General features: G+C 42.2%; 1 protein-coding gene across 2 annotated transcripts in view; it reads right to left on the bottom strand.

Moving 5' to 3' along the window:
* Window positions 1-23,624, bottom strand: part of nlgn3a (neuroligin 3a) — a 419,030-nt gene that overhangs the window by 302,582 nt on the left and 92,824 nt on the right. For both annotated transcript variants that reach the window (XM_090220116.1, XM_090220115.1), the window contains exon 2: window positions 12,616-13,463. In XM_090220116.1, the coding sequence (XP_090076242.1) occupies window positions 12,616-13,120 (505 nt within the window). In that variant the 5' untranslated portion in view covers window positions 13,121-13,463. The remainder of the gene's footprint in view (window positions 1-12,615; window positions 13,464-23,624) is intronic.

The raw sequence follows: 23,624 nt of genomic DNA, 5'->3' as shown, positions 1-23,624 counted from the left end.
CTACTAGTCCTCACCGATCCATGTTTCCTCTCCTAGTTGGGGCGGTGTTCGGCGCTCTGCGTCGCCGGCCTTCTAGTCCTCACCGATCCATGTTTCCTCTCCTAGTTGGGGCGGTGTTCGGCGCTCGTAGTCGCCGGCCTTCTAGTCCTCACCGATCCATGTTTCCTGTCCTAGTTGGGGCGGTGTTCGGCGCTCAGCGTCGCCGGCCTTCTAGTCCTCACTGATCCATGTTTCCTCTCCTAGTTGCGGCGGTGCTCGGCGGTCGGTATCGCCGGTCTTCTAGTCCTCACCGATCCATGTTTCCTCTCCTAGTTGGGACGGTGCTCGGCGGTCGGCGTCGCCGGCCTTCTAGTCATCACCGATCCATGTTTCCTCTCCTAGTTGGGACGGTGCTCGGCGGTCGGCTTCGCCGGCCTTCTAGTCCTCACCGATCCATGTTTCCTCTCCTAGTTGGGGCGGTGTTCGGCGGTCGGCGTCTCCGGTCTACTAGTCCTCACCGATCCATGTTTCCTCTCCTAGTTGGGGCGGTGTTCGGCGCTCGGCGTCGCAGGCCTTCTAGTCCTCACCGATCCATGTTTCCTCTCCTAGTTGGGGCGGTGCTCGGCGGTCGGCATCGCCGGCCTTCTAGTCCTCACCGATCCATGTTTCCTCTCCTAGTTGGGGCGGTGTTCGGCGGTCGGCGTCTCCGGCCTACTAGTCCTCACCGATCCATGTTTCCTCTCCTAGTTGGGGCGGTGCTCGGCGGTTGGCGTCTCTGGCCTACTAGTCCTCACCAATCCATGTTTCCTCTCCTAGTTGGGGCGGTGTTCGGCGCTCGGCGTCGCCGGCCTTCTAGTCCTCACTGATCCATGTTTCCTCTCCTAGTTGGGGCGGTGCTCGGCGGTCGGCGTCGCCGGCCTTCTAGTCCTCACCGATCCATGTTTCCTCTCCTAGTTGGGGCAGTGCTCGGCGGTCGGCGTTGCCGGCCTTCTAGTCCTCACCGATCCATGTTTCCTTTTTCGTCTGTTTTGTCTTTGGCTCATTCACATTTTCATTCGCTTTCATTTCTGTTTGTATATTTACCCCTGTTTCCCCGCTTAGGTTTGTGTGGGATTATTTTCCTGTTGCTTGTGGAGGATTTCCTCTGTGTATTTTGCGTGTGGTTATTATAGTAAGGTGCGCTGTGTTTTTGCACCTTTTGGGAGTACTGTTAGTTCCCACTGTGTTGGGCATTGTTTTTGGGGTATTGTACTGTACCGTGTTTTTGGACTTGCCTTTATTAAAATATACGCGACACTGACATCTCTGCCCCCCTGCGTTTGACTCCTCACCTACCTTCAATGCGTAAACGCACAGGCCTTTTTGGGTTGGAGGGTTTTTATTTTGTCCTGTAGTTCATTCAAGGTAATTGGAGAATCCAGTGGGTTCTGGTAGCCTTTAAAGATTTGCATTTGATAATGTATATGTTTTTGCTGTTTGTTCTTTGTTATAGAGCCAAAAAGATTGGAGAAGTGGTTTACCCATACATCTCCATTTTGGATAGATAATTCTTTGTGTTGTTATTTGTTTAGTGTTTTCCAATTTTCCCAGAAGTGGTTAGAGTCTATGGATTCTTCAATTACATTGAGCTGATTTCTGATGTGCTGTTCCTTCTTTTTCGATAGTGCATTTCTGTATTGTTTTAGTGATTCACCATACTGATGACTCAGGTTTTCCGGGTCTCTATGTTTTTGGTTGAACAGGTTTTCTCAATTTCTTTCTTAGGTTTTTGCATTCTTCATCAAACCATTTGTCATTGTTGTTCATTTTCTTCGGTTTTCTGTTTGAAATTTTTAGATTAGATAGGGAAGCTGAGCTGTCAAATATACTGTTGACATTTTCTATCTCCGAATTGACAGCTTCACTATTACAGTGGAGACAGTGGAGAGTTTTGTCCGGGATATTGTCTAGAAGGGATTGAATTTGTTGTTGCCTAATTGTTTTTGGTAGGTTTTCACACTACATTCCTTCCATCTATAGCATTTTTTTAAATGACTTAGTTCCTTTGGCTTTGATGCCTCGTGATTGAGTATTGCTCTGTTCAAGTAGACTGTGATTTTGCTGTGGTCTGATAGGGGTGTCAGTGGGCTGACTGTGAACGCTCTGAGAAACTCCGGGTTAAGGTCAAGTTCTTGTCCAGTTCTGGCATTTCGGTCGCCACAGACTAGTACATGTCCCTGGGCCTAAAAAATATTGATTTCCCTCTCCAGGATGGAGAACCTGTCTTCATTAAAGGTGATTCTAGTGGGGGGATATAAACTCAGAAAAAAAAAAACTTCCTCTCACTGTCAACTATGTTTATTTTCAACAAACTTAACATGTGTAAATATTTGTATGAACATAACAAGATTCAACAACTAAGACATAAACTGAACAAGTTCCACAGACATGTGACTAACAGAAATTGAATAATGTGTCCCTGAACAAAGGGAGGTCAAAATCAAGAGTAACAGTCAGTATATGTTGTACTGCAGTGCATCTCCTCCTCATGGACTGCACCAGATTTGCCAGTTCTTGTGAGATGTTACCCCACACTTCCACCAAGGCACCTGCAAGTTCCCGGACATTTCTGGGGGGAATGGCCCTAGCCCTCACCCTCCGATCCAACAGGTCCCAGATGTGCTCAATGGATTGAGATCCGGGATCTTTGCTGGCCATGGCAGTATAGCTGGTGGCATTGTCATGTTGGAGGGTCATGTCAGGATGAGCCTGCAGGAAGGGTACCACATGATGGAGGAGGATGTCTTCCCTGTAATTCACAGCGTTGAGATTGCCTGCAATGACAACGAGCTCAGTTCAATGACGCTGTGACACACCGACCCAGACAATTACGGACCCTCCACCTCCAAATCGATCCCGCTCCAGAGTACAGGCCTCGGAGTAACGCTCATTCCTTCGACAATAAACGCGAATCCGAACATCACCCCTGGTGATACAAAACCGCGACTCGTCAGTGAAGAGCACTTTTTGCCAGTCCTGTCTGGTCCAGCGACGGTGGGTTTGCGGCCATAGGCAGCGTTGTTGCCGGTGATATCTGGTGAGGAACTGCCTTACAACAGGCCTACAAGCCCTCATTCCAGCCTCTCTCAGCCTATTGCAGACAGTCTGAGCACTGATGGAGGGATTTTGCGTTCCTGGTGTAATTTGGGCAGTTGTTGTTGCCATTCTGTACCTGTCCCGCAGGTGTGATGTTCGGATGTACCGATCCTGTGCAGGTGTTGTTACACATGGTCTGCCACTGCGAGGACGATCAGCTGTCCGTCCTGTCTCCCACTAGCGCTGTCTTAGGCGTCTCACAGTACGGACATTTATTGCCCTGGCCACATCTGCAGTCCTCATGCCTCCTTGCAGCATGCCTAAGGCACATTCATGCAGATGAGCAGGGACTATGGGCATCTTTCTTTTGGTGTTTTTCAGAGTCAAGTAGAAAGGCCTCTTTAGTGTCCTAAGTTATCATAACTGTCACCATTGCCTGCCGTCTGTAAGCTGTTAGTGTCTTAACGACCATTCCATAGGTATATGTTCATTAATTGTTTATGGTTCATTGAATAAGCATGGAAAACAATGTTTAAACCCTTTACAATGAAGATCTGTGAAGTTATTTCAATTTTTACAAATTATCTTTGAAAGACAGGGTCTTGAAAAAGGGACAATTATTTTTTTGCTGAGTTTAGGTAGCACACAGGAGGAAATTTATCTCTCTCTCTCTCTCTCTCTACCTCTCTCTCTCTCCCTCTCTCTCTCTCTCTCTACCACTCTCAATCTCTTTCTCCCTCACTCCCTCTCTCTAGCGCTCTCTCTCTCTCTCTCTCTCTCTCCCGTACTCCCTATCTCTATACCTCTCTATTTCTCCCTCCCTGCGTCTGGTACAATCTTGTGACAGGTTTCTGACCTGCATGTGAACGGCAGTCGAGTGTACCTGAAAAATCAAGGACAGGACTTGAAAATGCCTTTTTCTCTCCACTTCTCTCAACCTGTCTGATGAAAGAGGTTAAACTAGGACAGAGAGGGTCATGTGTCCTGTATGCCTCTCAAAAATCTATGACACCATCTGGAGAACAGTGAACTCTATGGGAGATCGTTTTAAAAGCTCACCTGGGCTGGCTACTCACATTGGAACTGCAAGTTTAAAATAAAGACATAAACAGCTAGTGCCTTAGTAATGTACCATATACGTTTAAAATAAAGACATAAACAGCTAGTGCCTTAGTATGTACCATATACGTTTATAATGAAGACATAAACAGCTAGTGCCTTAGTAATGTACCATATACGTTTATAATAAAGACATAAACAGCTAGTGCCTTAGTAATGTACCATATACGTTTATAATAAAGACATAAACAGCCTTAGTAATGTACCATATACGTTTATAATAAAGACATAAACAGCTAGTGCCTTAGTAATGTACCATATAAGGGAATGGGGTGTCATTGGAGACACATAATGAACACAGCACCAGAGGATGTAAAAAAACAACACGTTTTATACTTTTTCGTTATACCATTAAACTCACACAATCGCAGTGATGGCTTCATGAAGGAGCGCCCTGGGTTTAAATAGGTCTCGGTTAAAGTCCAGGAATTAATGAAATGAGCTACCAGTATAGAGGAAGTCTTTCACACAGTAACCCTCATCAGGGTCTGTATGAACTCATAAAGCAAAGTCAACCTGTCTGTCTGTCTGTCTGTCTGTCTGTCTGTCTGTCTGTCTAGCCAATCTAGCAGGGAATCGAAGGGATATTTGCCGCTATGGATCGATGCCTCTGCCCCTCATTAAACCTCTCCTCAGTTCAGTTATTCAGAGAGAGAAAATGAGTGGCTATACGTAAGGCTATATGTAATTAATAATTTGAAAAATACCAATGCACACACACACACACACACACACACACACACACACACACACACACACACACACACACACACACACACACACACCCTCTGTAGCCCAAATGCTGATGTTGCATGTTCAGCCTCCTCCACATGACCTTAGCCCATACCTGCCTGGCCTGGACATTACAGTGCACCAGCCAGCGGTGGAATAACTAAGGAAGGTCATGTGTTGTATGTATCAAAACTCGATGACGCCCTGGTCACTGCGAGAGTCATAACAGACTTCTATACTGAAACATGACGCACATTTTCTATTCAGACACTAGAGAAACTTTGATCTTAGGACAGGTTATTGTACGGTTCTCCACTTTCCGAGGCCTCTCTCTCTCTTTCACTCTGCCTGTCTCTCTCTGTCTAAAACCTTCTCCCACCCTCCCTATCTCTCTCTCTCTCTCTCTTTCACTCTGCCTGTCTCTCTCTGTCTAAAACCTTCTCCCACCCTCCCTATCTCTCTCTCTCTCTCTCTTTCACTCTGCCTGTCTCTCTCTGTCTGAAGCCTTCTCCCTCCCTCCCTATCTCTGTCTCTCTCTCTCTTTCACTCTGCCTGTCTCTCTCTGTCTGAAACCTTCTCCCTCCCTCCCTCTCTCTCTCTCTCTCTCTTTCACTCTGCCTGTCTCTCTGTCTCTCTCTCGTTCACTCTGCCTGTCTCTCTCTGTCTGAAACCTTCTCCCTCCCTCCCTATCTCTCTATCTCTCTCTCTCACGCTGCCTGTCTCTCTGTCTCTCTCTCTCTTTCACTCTGCCTGTCTCCCTCTGTCTCTCTCTCTCTCTTTCACTCTGCCTGTCTCTCTGTCTGAAGCCTTCTCCCTCCCTCCCTATCTCTCTCTCTCTCTCTCTTTCACTCTGCCTGTCTCTCTCTCTCTCTCTCTCTCTCTCTTTAACTCTGCCTGTCTCTCTCTGTCTGAAGCCTTCTCCCTCCCTCCCTATCTCTGTCTCTCTCTCTCTTTCACTCTGCCTGTCTCTCTCTGTCTGAAGCATTCTCTCTCTCTCTCTCTCTCTCTCTCTCTCTCTCTCTCTCTCTCTCTCTCTCTCTCTCTCTCTCAGTGATGGAAAGTTTATGCCAGTGTTGAGTGGTTTCATCATACCACTCATAACCTTCTCTGTGTTGGCATAGTTTGGCTAATATACAGTGCCTTGCGAAAGTATTCGGCCCCCTTGAACTTTGCGACCTTTTGCCACATTTCAGGCTTCAAACATAAAGATATAAAACTGTATTTTTTTTGTGAAGAATCAACAACAAGTGGGACACAATCATGAAGTGGAACAACATTTATTGGATATTTCAAACTTTTTTAACAAATCAAGACTTGAAAAATTGGGCGTGCAAAATTATTCAGCCCCCTTAAGTTAATACTTTGTAGCGCCACCTTTTGCTGCGATTACAGCTGTAAGTCGCTTGGGGTATGTCTATCAGTTTTGCACATCGAGAGATTGACATTTTTTTCCATTCCTCCTTGCAAAACAGCTCGAGCTCAGTGAGGTTGGATGGAGAGCATTTGTGAACAGCAGTTTTCAGTTCTTTCCACAGATTCTCGATTGGATTCAGGTCTGGACTTTGACTTGGCCATTCTAACACCTGGATATGTTTATTTTTGAACCATTCCATTGTAGATTTTGCTTTATGTTTTGGATCATTGTCTTGTTGGAAGACAAATCTCCGTCCCAGTCTCAGGTCTTTTGCAGACTCCATCAGGTTTTCTTCCAGAATGGTCCTGTATTTGGCTCCATCCATCTTCCCATCAATTTTAACCATCTTCCCTGTCCCTGCTGAAGAAAAGCAGGCCCAAACCATGATGCTGCCACCACCATGTTTGACAGTGGGGATGGTGTGTTCAGGGTGATGAGCTGTGTTGCTTTTAGGCCAAACATAACGTTTTGCATTGTTGCCAAAAAGTTCAATTTTGGTTTCATCTGACCAGAGCACCTTCTTCCACATGTTTGGTGTGTCTCCCAGGTGGCTTGTGGCAAACTTTAAACGACACTTTTTATGGATATCTTTAAGAAATGGCTTTCTTCTTGCCACTCTTCCATAAAGGCCAGATTTGTGCAGTATACGACTGATTGTTGTCCTATGGACAGAGTCTCCCACCTCAGCTGTAGATCTCTGCAGTTCATCCAGAGTGATCATGGGCCTCTTGGCTGCATCTCTGATCAGTCTTCTCCTTGTATGAGCTGAAAGTTTAGAGGGACGGCCAGGTCTTGGTAGATTTGCAGTGGTCTGATACTCCTTCCATTTCAATATTATCGCTCCTTGGGATGTTTAAAGCTTGGGAAATATTTTTGTATCCAAATCCGGCTTTAAACTTCTTCACAACAGTATCTCGGACCTGCCTGGTGTGTTCCTTGTTCTTCATGATGCTCTCTGTGCTTTTAACGGACCTCTGAGACTATCACAGTGCAGGTGCATTTATACGGAGACTTGATTACACACAGGTGGATTGTATTTATCATCATTAGTCATTTAGGTCAACATTGGATCATTCAGAGATCCTCACTGAACTTCTGGAGAGAGTTTGCTGCACTGAAAGTAAAGGGGCTGAATAATTTTGCACGCCCAATTTTTCAGTTTTTGATTTGTTAAAAAAGTTTGAAATATCCAATAAATGTTGTTCCACTTCATGATTGTGTCCCACTTGTTGTTGATTCTTCACAAAAAAATACAGTTTTATATCTTTATGTTTGAAGCCTGAAATGTGGCAAAAGGTCGCAAAGTTCAAGGGGGCCGAATACTTTCGCAAGGCACTTTATATTAAGTAGCTATTAAGTTTTTTCAATGTAATCATACATGCACTTTTATCCATACATCATTTTCTTTGAATTATTGTCTAGAAATGCTGAACTGGCCCTGAACTCCCGCTCCAATCACGACTGCTGCTTATTGTTGCTTGGCAACGATCATACAACCATTGTATTGGGAGCCTACTGCCACGCTTCTTCCTCAGAATGAATCATAGTGTACCTCTTGAGGATACATGTTCATAAAGAGATTGAAGCTTCACAATATAGCTGTGATAATTTAAGGGTTTGTAGATACCAACATATCTCTGGTGGGTGTATGACTCTGTTCCACTATAAAGGTCCTAGTGTTAGAAAAGCATTTCAAAGTTCATAACTTCATTCACAACTGACACATATATTACTGATTACTGTACAATTACTAAGAAAGTAACAGGAGTGGGTCTCCCGGGTGGCGCAGTGGTTAAGGGCGCTGTACTGCAGCGCCAGCTGTGCCATCAGAGTCCCTGGGTTCGCGCCCAGGCTCTCTCGTAACCGGCCGCGACCGGGAGGTCCGTGGGGCGACTTTCAACCTTCCTCTCTCCCGAGCCCGTACGGGAGTTGTAGCGATGAGACAAGATAGTAGCTACTACAACAATTGGATACCATGAAATTGGGGAGAAAAATAAAAAAAATAAAACATAAAAAAGTAACAGACAGAAACTGAATCAACCTATTGTATAAATTTACTGCATGTACGTACTGGGCATGTACCCATCATCGGATGGGGCAACAGTGTCTCCTGACCCCTCCTGACCCCTCCTGTCTCAGCATCCAGTATTTATGCTGCAGTAGTTTATGTGTCGGGAGTCAGTCTGTTATATCTGGAGTATTTCTCCTGTCTTATCCGGTGTCCTGTGTGATTCTAATTCTCTCTCTCTCCCTAGGACAATGCCTCAGGACTACCTGACATGACTCCTTGTTGTCCCCAGTCCACCTGGCCGTGCTGCTGCTCCAGTTTCAACTGTTCTGCCTGCGGCCATGGAACCCTGACCTGTTCACTGTGATTACTATCATTTATGAACATTTGAACATCTTGGCCATGTTCTGTTATAATCTCCACCCGGCACAGCCAGAAGAGGACTGGCCACCCCTCATAGCCTGGTTTCTTCCTAGGTTTTGGCCTTTCTAGGGAGTTTTTCCTAGCCACCGTGCTTCTACACCTGCATTGCTTGCTGTGTAGAGGTTTTAGGCTGGGTTTCTGTACAGCACTTTGAGATATGAGCTGATGTACGAAGGGCTATATAAATACATTTGATTTACTATTATGTCATTCTAGAATGTACTGCGTGGACTATCCCCAATTTCGTGGTATCCAATTGTTTTTAGTAGCTACTGTTTTGTCTTATCGCTACAACTCCCGTACGGGCTCGGGAGAGACTTGGTTGGGTTGATACACAACCCAACCAAGCCGCACTGCTTCTTAACACAGCGCGCATCCAACCCGGAATCCAGCCGCACCAATGTGTATCAACCTTCGTCTCTCCCGAGCCCGTACGGGAGTTGTAGCGATAAGACAAAACAGTAGCTACTAAAAACAATTGGATACCACGAAATTGGGGATAGTCCACACAGTACATTCTAGAGGAAACACCGTGCACCTGGCAACCTTGGTTAGCGTACACTGCGCCCGGCCTGCCACAGGAGTCGCTGGTGCGCAATGAGACATCCCTACCAGCCAAGCCCTCCCTAACCCGGGCAGCGCTAGGTCAATTGTGCATTGCCCCACGGAACTCCCGGTCGGTTACGACAGAGCCTGGGCGCGAACCCAGAGTCTCTGATGGCACAGCTGGCGCTGCAGTACAGCGCCCTTAATCACTGCGCCACCCGGGGGACCCCATACACTCACTCTTTCTAGAGCAGAATCATGACTAAAGCAAATTATTTAATCAACATATTTGCTTAAGTTTAACAAAGTTTGCATCATGGGAAGCTTTCAACCTACTATAGCACAAAATAATAGTACATGCTGTATATCCATGCATTAGATTAAAAAAGTTAACAAACATGTTGAAGTAGTACTGTCACAGCAACCCTTTCCATTTCAATGAGCTAGAAGATTACAGCTCTAGTGTTGAAGAGGATGCTGAGACGCTATGCAATGCACCAAGCATATCCCAAATCGAACCCTATTCCCTAAATAGAGCCCTATGGACCCTAGTAATAAGTAGTGCACTATATAGGGAATAGGGTGCCATTTAAGATGCCAACACAGTCACCCCTTCAGCACAATCATATGTCACAAAATCAACATAGCAAACATATGATAAACTATTTCCTCATTACGAAACATGAGGAAGTTAATTGAAAATGTTTCCAAGTGGAGGTTGAATATTAAAGGGATATTTCTGTGTGTATTCTACTACGGGGACTAATTCAGAAACGCCTGTTGGGGCTCCGTCTGTCTCAAACTAAATTGGTTTACTAAAGTGAGCGGGAGTGTGTGTGTGTGTGTGTGTGTGTGTCTGTCTGCAAAATCACTAGGTGAGGCTAATGGCTGAGCTTCCTGCCTCTCAAATGTAACGTTTCCGAGATTTCCGACTGCTTAAAACTAACAGAACGTTAGATTTAATATCAGCTTTAATATTAAGGCTTCTGATAGTTACAATGTTTGGAGGTGAATTACCTGGCTTTTGGCAAATTTCGCTGTGATTACAAGTATAAACTTTAACCGTTGCTCTTGGAAATGACAGAATTTACAGAAAACCAAAGCAAAGAGTAGCTATGTTGACCATCCATTTTCCGTAATGAAAGTAACATCAGCACTTTGTAATACAACGTTTGTATGAATCCCGAGAGGTGTAACGACTCTAATCCAATGTATCTCAATGATGCATCTTTCTCTCTACAGGAGAATGTTTGCTTGTTGTGAGTTATGACTTGCAGACAGAACTTGTCCTCGTCCCAAATGGCACCCCATGGGCCCTGGTTGAACGTAGTGCACTACCCTATAGGTCCTGGTTAAATGTAGTGCACTACCCTATGAGCCCTGGTCAACAGTAGTGCACTACAAAAGGAACAGGGTGCCATTTGGAACGGATGCCTCGACTGTTATGTGAAAATGTAATCAACAGCCTGGGTCTCAAATGCTTTCTCTTCTTGTCTCCTTTGACAAATTATTTCAATTAGAAAAAAGTCTTTCAACTCCTGAAGTTCCTCTCATTCCAACCCTGATTTAGTTTTACATAACTTTAAAGGGGGCAATCCGGAATATGAAAAACAACAATATATTTGTTTTAGGTTGGGGGAAAAAGGGATGCACCAATCACAGATTGCCCCTTTAACTCTGATTTGTGTTACATGACTTTAAAATGGCCATTCTGATTCGGATTGAATCAGCCTTGTTATTTCCATTCCGAAGAATTGATCTGTTTGTCGTGATTTAGCCTGGAAGGCTGCAATTACTAATGGACTGCGCAATGTTATCCACATTGTCATGTTTGAATTGGTTTTGATGATCAATTATGTTGTTAAGCTGTGTGTCAAATAAAATACAGTGCTTTCATATAAAAAGCAACATTACTGATGAAAAATAAGTACAAAGCATTCAATCTTCATGGACTTCATTTTACTCTCCATTTATCTCTTTATCACACACACACACGCACGCACGCACGCACACGCACGCACGCACGCACACACACACACACACACACACACACACACACACGTTCAGGTTAATGAGAACTGTAGGTCCCCTGCTCCTCCCAGTCAACAGTTTGATTTGAGGGTTGATAGGTGCTGATATCTCGCTGGGTTTAGAGAGATGGCATTTTCTCTCCTGTCTTTCACTCCCACCGTGTTGTCTGTCTTACATACCTCCTTTTCTACACATTTTCTTGTTGGGTTTCCTGGCACATTCCTTGGATATTCTTTTGACTGTAAAATAAATAAAAACAACTACAAAATAACAGAAAGCTCTGGAAAAGACCTGGAAGGTGACATGCAACAACTTCAGATTTAGCCAACCCCCCCCCCCCCCAAACCCTCCCCATCTCCCCATCCCTCCCTCATCAACAACAATGAAGGAGGGACTGTCCAGAGAGTAACTGGGGGTGTTTCTGCAGAAATATTCCAAAATGGTGGAATGAATTTGCTGCACGTCGGAACACAAGAAGCCCATATTCACATGCACTTCTATATAAGACCCCTTACCACCACACAGGTGCTTCAGAGTTAGACGGGACTTTCCGTTCCAGCACATTGCCAACAGTATTTGCCGTTCGTATTAAGATTAAATTGTATGCAATATTTTGTATCATTATGAACACTGGGACCATTTACAATTTCAAGCTTTGCTGTGTGGATCTTAATGGATTGAAATGTAGGTCTTCAGTTCAAATATTGTATTAGTTTGTCTGTTGCACCTGTAGTTTGCAAAGACTGCAAAGACAAATGCTTGATAAGAATAGGAAAGTAAGGGGTCTTACATGGTCTAGTCTGATGCCACAGGCCTCGAGTGTACCAGAATATTTCACCAACCAACCATACAGAAGATCATTGTCTAATAGCTCATAGCTAATCATATTATCCCCAGAACACTCACGACAGTAAGGGAAGGGAGTGCACCAAGGTACAGTGCTAGGCCCAATCTGTTTCAACATCTGATTGTTTTTTTCAGGCATTTTATGTAATATTTTGTCTTTTTGGGGTGTTATTTTTTAATCAACACAAAGAGGAACCTCAAACAGTGGCATGGAAAGGGAGAGTTGATGAAAATAGATGTCTGCCATGGAAGATCAAGTCAGAATGAGGATGCTGGAGATGGTAGTGGTGGAGGACACAGACACAGCATGCACAGGGAGGACAACACGGCATGCTCCACACACACTACAGTAGCGACACACAGTCTCAGAGAGAGATAGAATAAGAGCTAGAAAATACATAAAAATAGTTTGGTTTTGTTCTCGTATACCCGACCCACTCACCATCCTCCGTAGGAACGTAGATGTTTAGATACAAACAGTCCTCGTTTTGATCCTGTATGTAAGAGGCCACTATATCCAGGCTGAAGGAGAACCATATGGGCATCATAATCTCTGGCACGGCATTGTGAATATTCTGGGGGCAAACGGGGGCAAAGTGGGTGGCGTTCTTTATCCCTGACCAGGAGGAGGGCGGCTCGGGGGGCAGGAAGCGTTTCTCTCCCACTGGGGAGGCTGCATACGGGACCCCCAAATACTGGTCCACTGGTCCCAGTATCTCACTGGGTAGGGGCACTCTCACCCCCCGGAGTTTCCCATACTGCGTGTTCACAGTGGGGTGGTAGGCCTGGCCTCGGACAGCCACCAAGCACCAGGAAAAAGTTAAGATCCAGAAGGACGCGGTGATGCTGAGGCTGGAGATGGAGCTGGGTATGTGGGCACCATGCCAGTCTCCATGGTCCTGATGCTGAGAGGAGAGGAGACTGTTTCTCCTTGGCAAAAACCACATGGTCCGTCTGAGTTTCAGCAACAACTGCAGGTCACCAACATAAACGTCGGGTCTCCTACCCGGCTCACACAGCCTTTCTTTTCCTCTCCCTGTCTTCCCCTGTTTTCCCCTGTCTCCCCTGTCTTCCCCAGTCTTCCCGTCTTCCCCTGTCTTCCCTTCGCCCAGTAATCCCGTCTCTCAGCCCAACAGTCCAGCACCCATAGATCTACTTATCAGTCTGGATAAAGGAGCTGAGCAGATAAAACAGAACAGTACAAAAATAAAAAGTTGTGCTATTTCCTTTCTTTACAGTCTTCATTCACTGTCCTCTCCTCCTCTCGTCAGATCTTCCATCCTATACCTGCTGAAGAGAGGGAAGAAAAAAGAGGATAGGAACATTTATGACAATCTCCAGAGATACAGACAAACAGTTTACATTCATTTATTTTATTCACTCATGTTCTATTGACTGGTAGAGAGGGTCTTTTCTGTCCTGATATAAACCAGAACACATAAACATGACAGTGCACTTACCCATGCTATCAATCTACACAATCAAGGGCTCGGCGAGTCGCTGGGGTAAAGTGTTGCACTACTTAGTCTAGCTATTGAAAGATTAACATGGCAATGAGCACACTACAAAAAAAGGCATATGTCCCTAACATGTCCCCATCTCACATAACACATAAAATACATACCAAAGGAACATTATATAAATGTTTAGAAAAAGATAAATCACTACAAACCTACACTATCAACAGTTTTTAATGACTTCCAATAACATTAAAAACATAAAAATGTCATGTTCACCATTAGGTGGAGTTTCTCTACCTCCCCCTTCTCTATAGATAAAGATCTGATAAAATGCTGTCTCAGTTACACCTCCCCTGTCTTAGTCGAAGATAAGAGAGAAAGAGAGAGGGAGAGAGAGAGGGAGGGAGGGAGAGAGAGAGAGAGAGAAAGAGAGAGAGAGAGAGAGAGAGAGAGAGTTAGAGAGAGAGACAGGGAGGGAGGGAGGGAGAGAGAGAGAGAGAGAGGGAGAGGGAGGGAGAGAGTTTGAGAGAGGGAGGGGGGAGTGAGAGAGAGACAATGAGAGAGAGAGAGAGAGAAAGGGAGCAAAACCCCCCTCAACCCCTCTACCTCCTCAACCTCCCATCCTCAACTACCCCTGCTCCTAGACTCCCCTTCTCAACCCATCCTCAAACCCACTCCTCAACCTCCCTACTCCTCAAACCCCCCCCCCTTCAACTCCACCCTCCTCCTACTCCCCCCTCTTCAAACCCCTCCTCAACCCCCACCTCTACCCCATACCACCTCAACCCCCTCCTCCTAGCCCCCCCTGGCCCAGCTCAGCCTCAGTGGCTAGCAGCTGGCTAAATAGGACAGGCAGGAGCACTGTCCAATAACAGTAGAGAGAAGTAAAGCCAGGAGTTTAGAGGATATTGCATTCCAAAATGACTGTAAATGATTTATAATGTACCAGCAGGCGTCAGGCCCACTAACCACTCAGGGAAAAGTAATCAGGACATTCCTTAAGGTGCCGTTATCACTCTGAAGACCCATACACACAGGCATGATTCACACGCGCGCGTGTACTCTCTCTCTCTCTCACACACACACACACACACACACACACACACACACACACACACACCCACACACACACACACACACACACACACACACACACACACACACACACACACACACACACACGACACAGGATCAGTGAAAAGCCAATTGGAACAGTATATTTCTCCCCTCCTCACTCTGTTGAACACCCTGCCTCTCTCCTCCCCCCTCCTTTCCCTGTTGAACACCCTGCCTCTCTCCTCCCCCCTCCTCACCCTGTTGAACACCCTACCTCTCTCCTCCCCCCTCCTCACCCTGTTGAACACCCTGCCTCTCTCCTCCCCCTCCTCACCCTGTTGAAAACCCTACCTCTCTCCTCTCCCTCCTCACCCTGTTGAACACCCTGCCTCTCTCATCCCCCCTCCTCACCCTGTTGAACACCCTACCTCTCTCCTCTCCCTCCTCACCCTGTTGAACACCCTACCTCTCTCATCCCCCCTCCTCACCCTGTTGAACACCCTGCCTCTCTCCTCCCCTGCTCACTCTGTTGAACACCCTACCTCTCTCCTCCCCCCTCATCACCCTGTTGAAAACCCTGCCTCTCTCCTCCCCTGCTCACTCTGTTGAACACCCTACCTCTCTCCTCACCCTGTTGAACACCCTGCCTCTCTCCTCCCCTCCTCACTCTGTTGAACACCCTACATCTCTCCTCCCCTGCTCACTCTGTTGAACACCCTACCTCTCTTCACACCCCTCAAGTATCATCCATCCCCATGTATCATCCATCCTCATGTATCATCCATCCTCATGTATCATCCATCCCCATGTATCATCCATCCCCATGTACCATCCATCCCCGTGTACCATCAATCCCCATGTACCATCCATCCCCATCTATCATCCATCCCCATGTACCATCCATCCCCATGTATCATCCATCCCCATGTATCATCCATCCCCATGTATCATCCATCCCCATGTACCATCCATCCCCATGTATCATCCATCCCCATGTACCATCCATCCCCATGTATCATCCATCCCCATGTATCATCCATCCCCATGTATCATCCATCCCCATGTATCATCCATCCCCATGTATCATCCATCCCCATGTATCATCCATCCCCATGTATCATCAATTCCCATGTATCATCCATCCCCATGTATCATCCATCCCCATGTATCATCCATCCCCATGTATCATCCATCCCCATGTACCCATTCTATCCATTCTGTAACAGATCCATACAATTCTATACATTCTGTAACCGATACATACCATTCTATCCATTCTGTAACAGATCCATACAATTCTATCCATTCTGAAACAGATCCACACAATTCTATACATTCTGTAACCGATACATACCATTCTATCCATTCTGTAACAGATCCATACCATTCTATCCATTCTGAAACAGATCCACACCCATTCTATCCATTCTGTAACAGATTCATACCCATTCTATCCATTCTGTAACAGATTCATACCCATTCTATCCATTCTGTAACAGATTCATACCCATTCTATCCATTCTGTAACAGATCCATACCATTCTATCCATTCTGAAACAGATCCACACCCATTCTATCCATTCTATAACAGATTCATACCCATTCTATCCATTCTGTAACAGATTCATACCCATTCTATCCATTCTGAAACAGATCCATACCCATTCTATCCATTCTGTAACCGATACATACCATTCTATCCATTCTGAAACAGATCCATACCCATTCTATCCATTCTGAAACATATCCATACCATTCTATCCATTCTGTAACCGATACATACCATTCTATCCATTCTGTAACAGATTCATACCCATTCTATCCATTCTGTAACAGATCCATACCATTCTATCCATTCTGAAACAGATCCACACCCATTCCATCCATTCTATAACAGATTCATACCCATTCTATCCATTCTATAACAGACACATACCATTCTATCCATTCTGAAACAGATCCATACCATTCTATCCATTCTATAACATATCCATACCATTCTATCCATTCTATAACATATCCATACCATTCTATCCATTCTGTAACAGATCCATACCCATTCTATCCATTCTGAAACAGATCCATACCATTCTATCCATTCAGTAACAGATACATACCATTCTATCCATTCTATAACAGATCCATATCCATTCTAAAACAGATCCATACCCATTCTATCCATTCTATAACAGATCCATATCCATTCTATCCATTCTATAACAGATCCATACAATTCTATCCATTCTATAACCGATCCATACCATTCTATCCATTCTATAACAGATCCATTCCATTCTATCCATTCTATAACAGATCCATACCATTCTATCCATTCTATAACAGATCCATACCCATTCTATCCATTCTAAAACAGATCCACACCCATTCTATCCATTCTGAAACATATCCATACCATTCTATCCATTCTATAACAGATCCATACCATTCTATCCATTCTGAAACAGATTCATACCCAATCTATCCATTCTTAAACAGATCCATACCATTCTATCCATTCTGAAACATATCCATACCATTCTATCCATTCTGAAACAGATCCATACCCATTCTATCCATTCTATAACAGATACATACCATTCTATCCATTCTGAAACAGATCCATACCATTCTATCCATTCTATAACAGATCCATAACCATTCTATCCATTCTGAAACAGATCCATACCCATTCTATCCATTCTGTAACAGATCCATACCATTCTATCCATTCTATAACAGATCCATAACCATTCTATCCATTCTGAAACAGATCCATACCATTCTATCCATTCTGAAACATATCCATACCATTCTATCCATTCTATAACAGATCCATACCATTCTATCCATTCTATAACAGATCCATACCCATTCTATCCATTCTGAAACAGATCCATACCATTCTATCCATTCAGTAACAGATACATACCATTCTATCCATTCTATAACAGATCCATATCCATTCTAAAACAGATCCATACCCATTCTATCCATTCTATAACAGATCCATATCCATTCTATCCATTCTATAACAGATCCATACAATTCTATCCATTCTATAACCGATCCATACCATTCTATCCATTCTATAACAGATCCATTCCATTCTATCCATTCTATAACAGATCCATACCATTCTATCCATTCTATAACAGATCCATACCCATTCTATCCATTCTAAAACAGATCCACACCCATTCTATCCATTCTGAAACATATCCATACCATTCTATCCATTCTATAACAGATCCATACCATTCTATCCATTCTGAAACAGATTCATACCCAATCTATCCATTCTGAAACAGATCCATACCATTCTATCCATTCTGAAACATATCCATACCATTCTATCCATTCTGAAACAGATCCATACCCATTCTATCCATTCTATAACAGATACATACCATTCTATCCATTCTGAAACAGATCCATACCATTCTATCCATTCTATAACAGATCCATAACCATTCTATCCATTCTGAAACAGATCCATACCCATTCTATCCATTCTGTAACAGATCCATACCATTCTATCCATTCTATAACAGATCCATAACCATTCTATCCATTCTGAAACAGATCCATACCATTCTATCCATTCTGAAACATATCCATACCATTCTATCCATTCTATAACAGATCCATACCATTCTATCCATTCTATAACAGATCCATACCCATTCTATCCATTCTGAAACAGATCCATACCCATTCTATCCATTCTATAACAGATACATACCATTCTATCCATTCTGAAACAGATCCATACCATTCTATCCATTCTATAACATATCCATAACCATTCTATCCATTCTGAAACAGATCCACACCCATTCTATCCATTCTATAACAGATTCATACCCATTCTATCCATTCTGTAACAGATTCATACCCATTCTATCCATTCTGAAACAGATCCATACCCATTCTATCCATTCTGTAACCGATACATACCATTCTATCCATTCTGAAACAGATCCATACCCATTCTATCCATTCTGAAACATATCCATACCATTCTATCCATTCTGTAACCGATACATACCATTCTATCCATTCTGTAACAGATTCATACCCATTCTATCCATTCTGTAACAGATCCATACCATTCTATCCATTCTGAAACAGATCCACACCCATTCCATCCATTCTATAACAGATTCATACCCATTCTATCCATTCTATAACAGACACATACCATTCTATCCATTCTGAAACAGATCCATACCATTCTATCCATTCTATAACATATCCATACCATTCTATCCATTCTATAACATATCCATACCATTCTATCCATTCTGTAACAGATCCATACCCATTCTATCCATTCTGAAACAGATCCATACCATTCTATCCATTCAGTAACAGATACATACCATTCTATCCATTCTATAACAGATCCATATCCATTCTAAAACAGATCCATACCCATTCTATCCATTCTATAACAGATCCATATCCATTCTATCCATTCTATAACAGATCCATACAATTCTATCCATTCTATAACCGATCCATACCATTCTATCCATTCTATAACAGATCCATTCCATTCTATCCATTCTATAACAGATCCATACCATTCTATCCATTCTATAACAGATCCATACCCATTCTATCCATTCTAAAACAGATCCACACCCATTCTATCCATTCTGAAACATATCCATACCATTCTATCCATTCTATAACAGATCCATACCATTCTATCCATTCTGAAACAGATTCATACCCAATCTATCCATTCTGAAACAGATCCATACCATTCTATCCATTCTGAAACATATCCATACCATTCTATCCATTCTGAAACAGATCCATACCCATTCTATCCATTCTATAACAGATACATACCATTCTATCCATTCTGAAACAGATCCATACCATTCTATCCATTCTATAACAGATCCATAACCATTCTATCCATTCTGAAACAGATCCATACCCATTCTATCCATTCTGTAACAGATCCATACCATTCTATCCATTCTATAACAGATCCATAACCATTCTATCCATTCTGAAACAGATCCATACCATTCTATCCATTCTGAAACATATCCATACCATTCTATCCATTCTATAACAGATCCATACCATTCTATCCATTCTATAACAGATCCATACCCATTCTATCCATTCTGAAACAGATCCATACCATTCTATCCATTCAGTAACAGATACATACCATTCTATCCATTCTATAACAGATCCATATCCATTCTAAAACAGATCCATACCCATTCTATCCATTCTATAACAGATCCATATCCATTCTATCCATTCTATAACAGATCCATACAATTCTATCCATTCTATAACCGATCCATACCATTCTATCCATTCTATAACAGATCCATTCCATTCTATCCATTCTATAACAGATCCATACCATTCTATCCATTCTATAACAGATCCATACCCATTCTATCCATTCTAAAACAGATCCACACCCATTCTATCCATTCTGAAACATATCCATACCATTCTATCCATTCTATAACAGATCCATACCATTCTATCCATTCTGAAACAGATTCATACCCAATCTATCCATTCTGAAACAGATCCATACCATTCTATCCATTCTGAAACATATCCATACCATTCTATCCATTCTGAAACAGATCCATACCCATTCTATCCATTCTATAACAGATACATACCATTCTATCCATTCTGAAACAGATCCATACCATTCTATCCATTCTATAACAGATCCATAACCATTCTATCCATTCTGAAACAGATCCATACCCATTCTATCCATTCTGTAACAGATCCATACCATTCTATCCATTCTATAACAGATCCATAACCATTCTATCCATTCTGAAACAGATCCATACCATTCTATCCATTCTGAAACATATCCATACCATTCTATCCATTCTATAACAGATCCATACCATTCTATCCATTCTATAACAGATCCATACCCATTCTATCCATTCTGAAACAGATCCATACCCATTCTATCCATTCTATAACAGATACATACCATTCTATCCATTCTGAAACAGATCCATACCATTCTATCCATTCTATAACATATCCATAACCATTCTATCCATTCTGAAACAGATCCATACCCATTCTATCCATTCTGAAACAGATCCATACCATTCTATCCATTCTATAACATATCCATAACCATTCTATCCATTCTGAAACAGATCCATACCCATTCTATCCATTCTGAAACATATCCATACCATTCTATCCATTCTATAACAGATCCATACCATTCTATAACAGATCCATAGCCATTCTATCAATTCTGAAACATATCCATATCATTCTATCCATTCTATAACAGATCCATACCATTCTATCCATTCTGTAACAGATCCATACCCATTCTATCTATTCTGAAACAGATTCATACCATTCTATCAATTCTGAAACAGATCCATACCCATTCTATCCATTCTGTAACAGATTCATACCATTCTATCCATTCTGAAACAGATCCATACCCATTCTATCCATTCTGTAACAGATCCATACCATTCTATCCATTCTGAAACATATCCATACCATTCTATCCATTCTATAACAGATCCATACCCATTCTATCACCTCTGAAAAAGATCCATACCCATTCTATCCATTCTATAACAGATACATACCATTCTATCCATTCTGAAACAGATTCATACCATTCTATAACAGATCCATACCCATTCTATCCATTCTGAAACAGATCCATACCCATTCTATCCATTCTGAAACAGATTCATACCATTCTATCCATTCTGAAACAGATCCATACCATTCTATCCATTCTATAACAGATCCATACCATTCTATAACAGATCCATAACCATTCTATCCATTCTGAAACATATCCATACCATTCTATCCATTCTATAACAGATACATAACCATTCTATCCATTCTGAAACAGATCCATAACCATTCTATCCATTCTATAACAGATCCATATCCATTCTATCCATTCTATAACAGATCCATACAATTCTATCCATTCTATAACAGATCCATACCATTCTATCCATTCTATAACAGATACATACCATTCTATCCATTCTATAACAGATCCATACCCATTCTATCCATTCTATAACAGATCCATATCCATTCTATCCATTCTATAACAGATTCATACCCATTCTATCCATTCTATAACAGACACATACCATTCTATCCATTCTGAAACAGATCCATACCCATTCTATCCATTCTGAAACAGATTCATACCATTCTATCCATTCTGAAACAGATCCATACCATTCTATCCATTCTATAACAGATCCATACCATTCTATAACAGATCCATAACCATTCTATCCATTCTGAAACATATCCATACCATTCTATCCATTCTATAACAGATACATAACCATTCTATCCATTCTGAAACAGATCCATAACCATTCTATCCATTCTATAACAGATCCATATCCATTCTATCCATTCTATAACAGATCCATACAATTCTATCCATTCTATAACAGATCCATACCATTCTATCCATTCTATAACAGATACATACCATTCTATCCATTCTATAACAGATCCATACCCATTCTATCCATTCTATAACAGATCCATATCCATTCTATCCATTCTATAACAGATTCATACCCATTCTATCCATTCTATAACAGACACATACCATTCTATCCATTCTGAAACAGATCCATACCATTCTATCCATTCTATAACATATCCATACCATTCTATCCATTCTATAACATATCCATACCATTCTATCCATTCTATAACAGATCCATACCCATTCTATCCATTCTATAACAGATCCATACCCATTCTATCCATTCTATAACATATTCATACCATTCTATCCATTCTATAACAGATACATACCATTCTATCCCTTCTGTAACAGATCCATACCCATTCTATCCATTCTGAAACAGATCCATACCATTCTATCCATTCAGTAACAGATACATACCATTCTATCCATTCTATAACAGATCCATACCCATTCTATCCATTCTATAACAGATCCATATCCATTCTATCCATTCTATAACAGATCCATATCCATTATATCCATTCTATAACAGATCCATACAATTATATCCATTCTATAACAGATCCATACCATTCTATCCATTCTATAACAGATCCATACCCATTCTATAACAGATACATACCATTCTATCCATTCTATAACAGATCCATACCCATTCTATCCATTCTATAACAGATCCATATCCATTCTATCCATTCTGTAACAGATCCATACCCATTCTATCCATTCTATAACAGATCCATACAATTCTATCCATTCTATAACAGATCCATACCATTCTATCCATTCTATAACAGATCCATACCCATTCTATCCATTCTAAAACAGATCCACACCCATTCTATCCATTCTGAAACATATCCATACCATTCTATCCATTCTATAACAGATCCATACCCATTCTATAACAGATCCATACCATTCTATCCATTCTGAAACAGATTCATACCCAATCTATCCATTCTGAAACAGATCCATACCATTCTATCCATTCTGAAACATATCCATACCATTCTATCCATTCTGAAACAGATCCATACCCATTCTATCCATTCTATAACAGATACATACCATTCTATCCATTCTGAAACAGATACATACCATTCTATCCATTCTATAACAGATCCATAACCATGCTATCCATTCTGAAACAGATCCATACCCATTCTATCCATTCTGTAACAGATCCATACCATTCTATCCATTCTATAACAGATCCATAACCATTCTATCCATTCTGAAACAGATCCATACCATTCTATCCATTCTGAAACATATCCATACCATTCTATCCATTCTATAACAGATCCATACCATTCTATCCATTCTATAACAGATCCATACCCATTCTATCCATTCTGAAACAGATCCATACCCATTCTATCCATTCTATAACAGATA

The sequence above is a fragment of the Oncorhynchus mykiss genome, chromosome 25 (genome assembly GCF_057628025.1).
Source record: "Oncorhynchus mykiss isolate SJ-2025 chromosome 25, ASM5762802v1, whole genome shotgun sequence".
NCBI lineage: Eukaryota > Metazoa > Chordata > Actinopteri > Salmoniformes > Salmonidae > Oncorhynchus > Oncorhynchus mykiss.
This window is presented reverse-complemented; position numbering and strand designations above follow the sequence as displayed.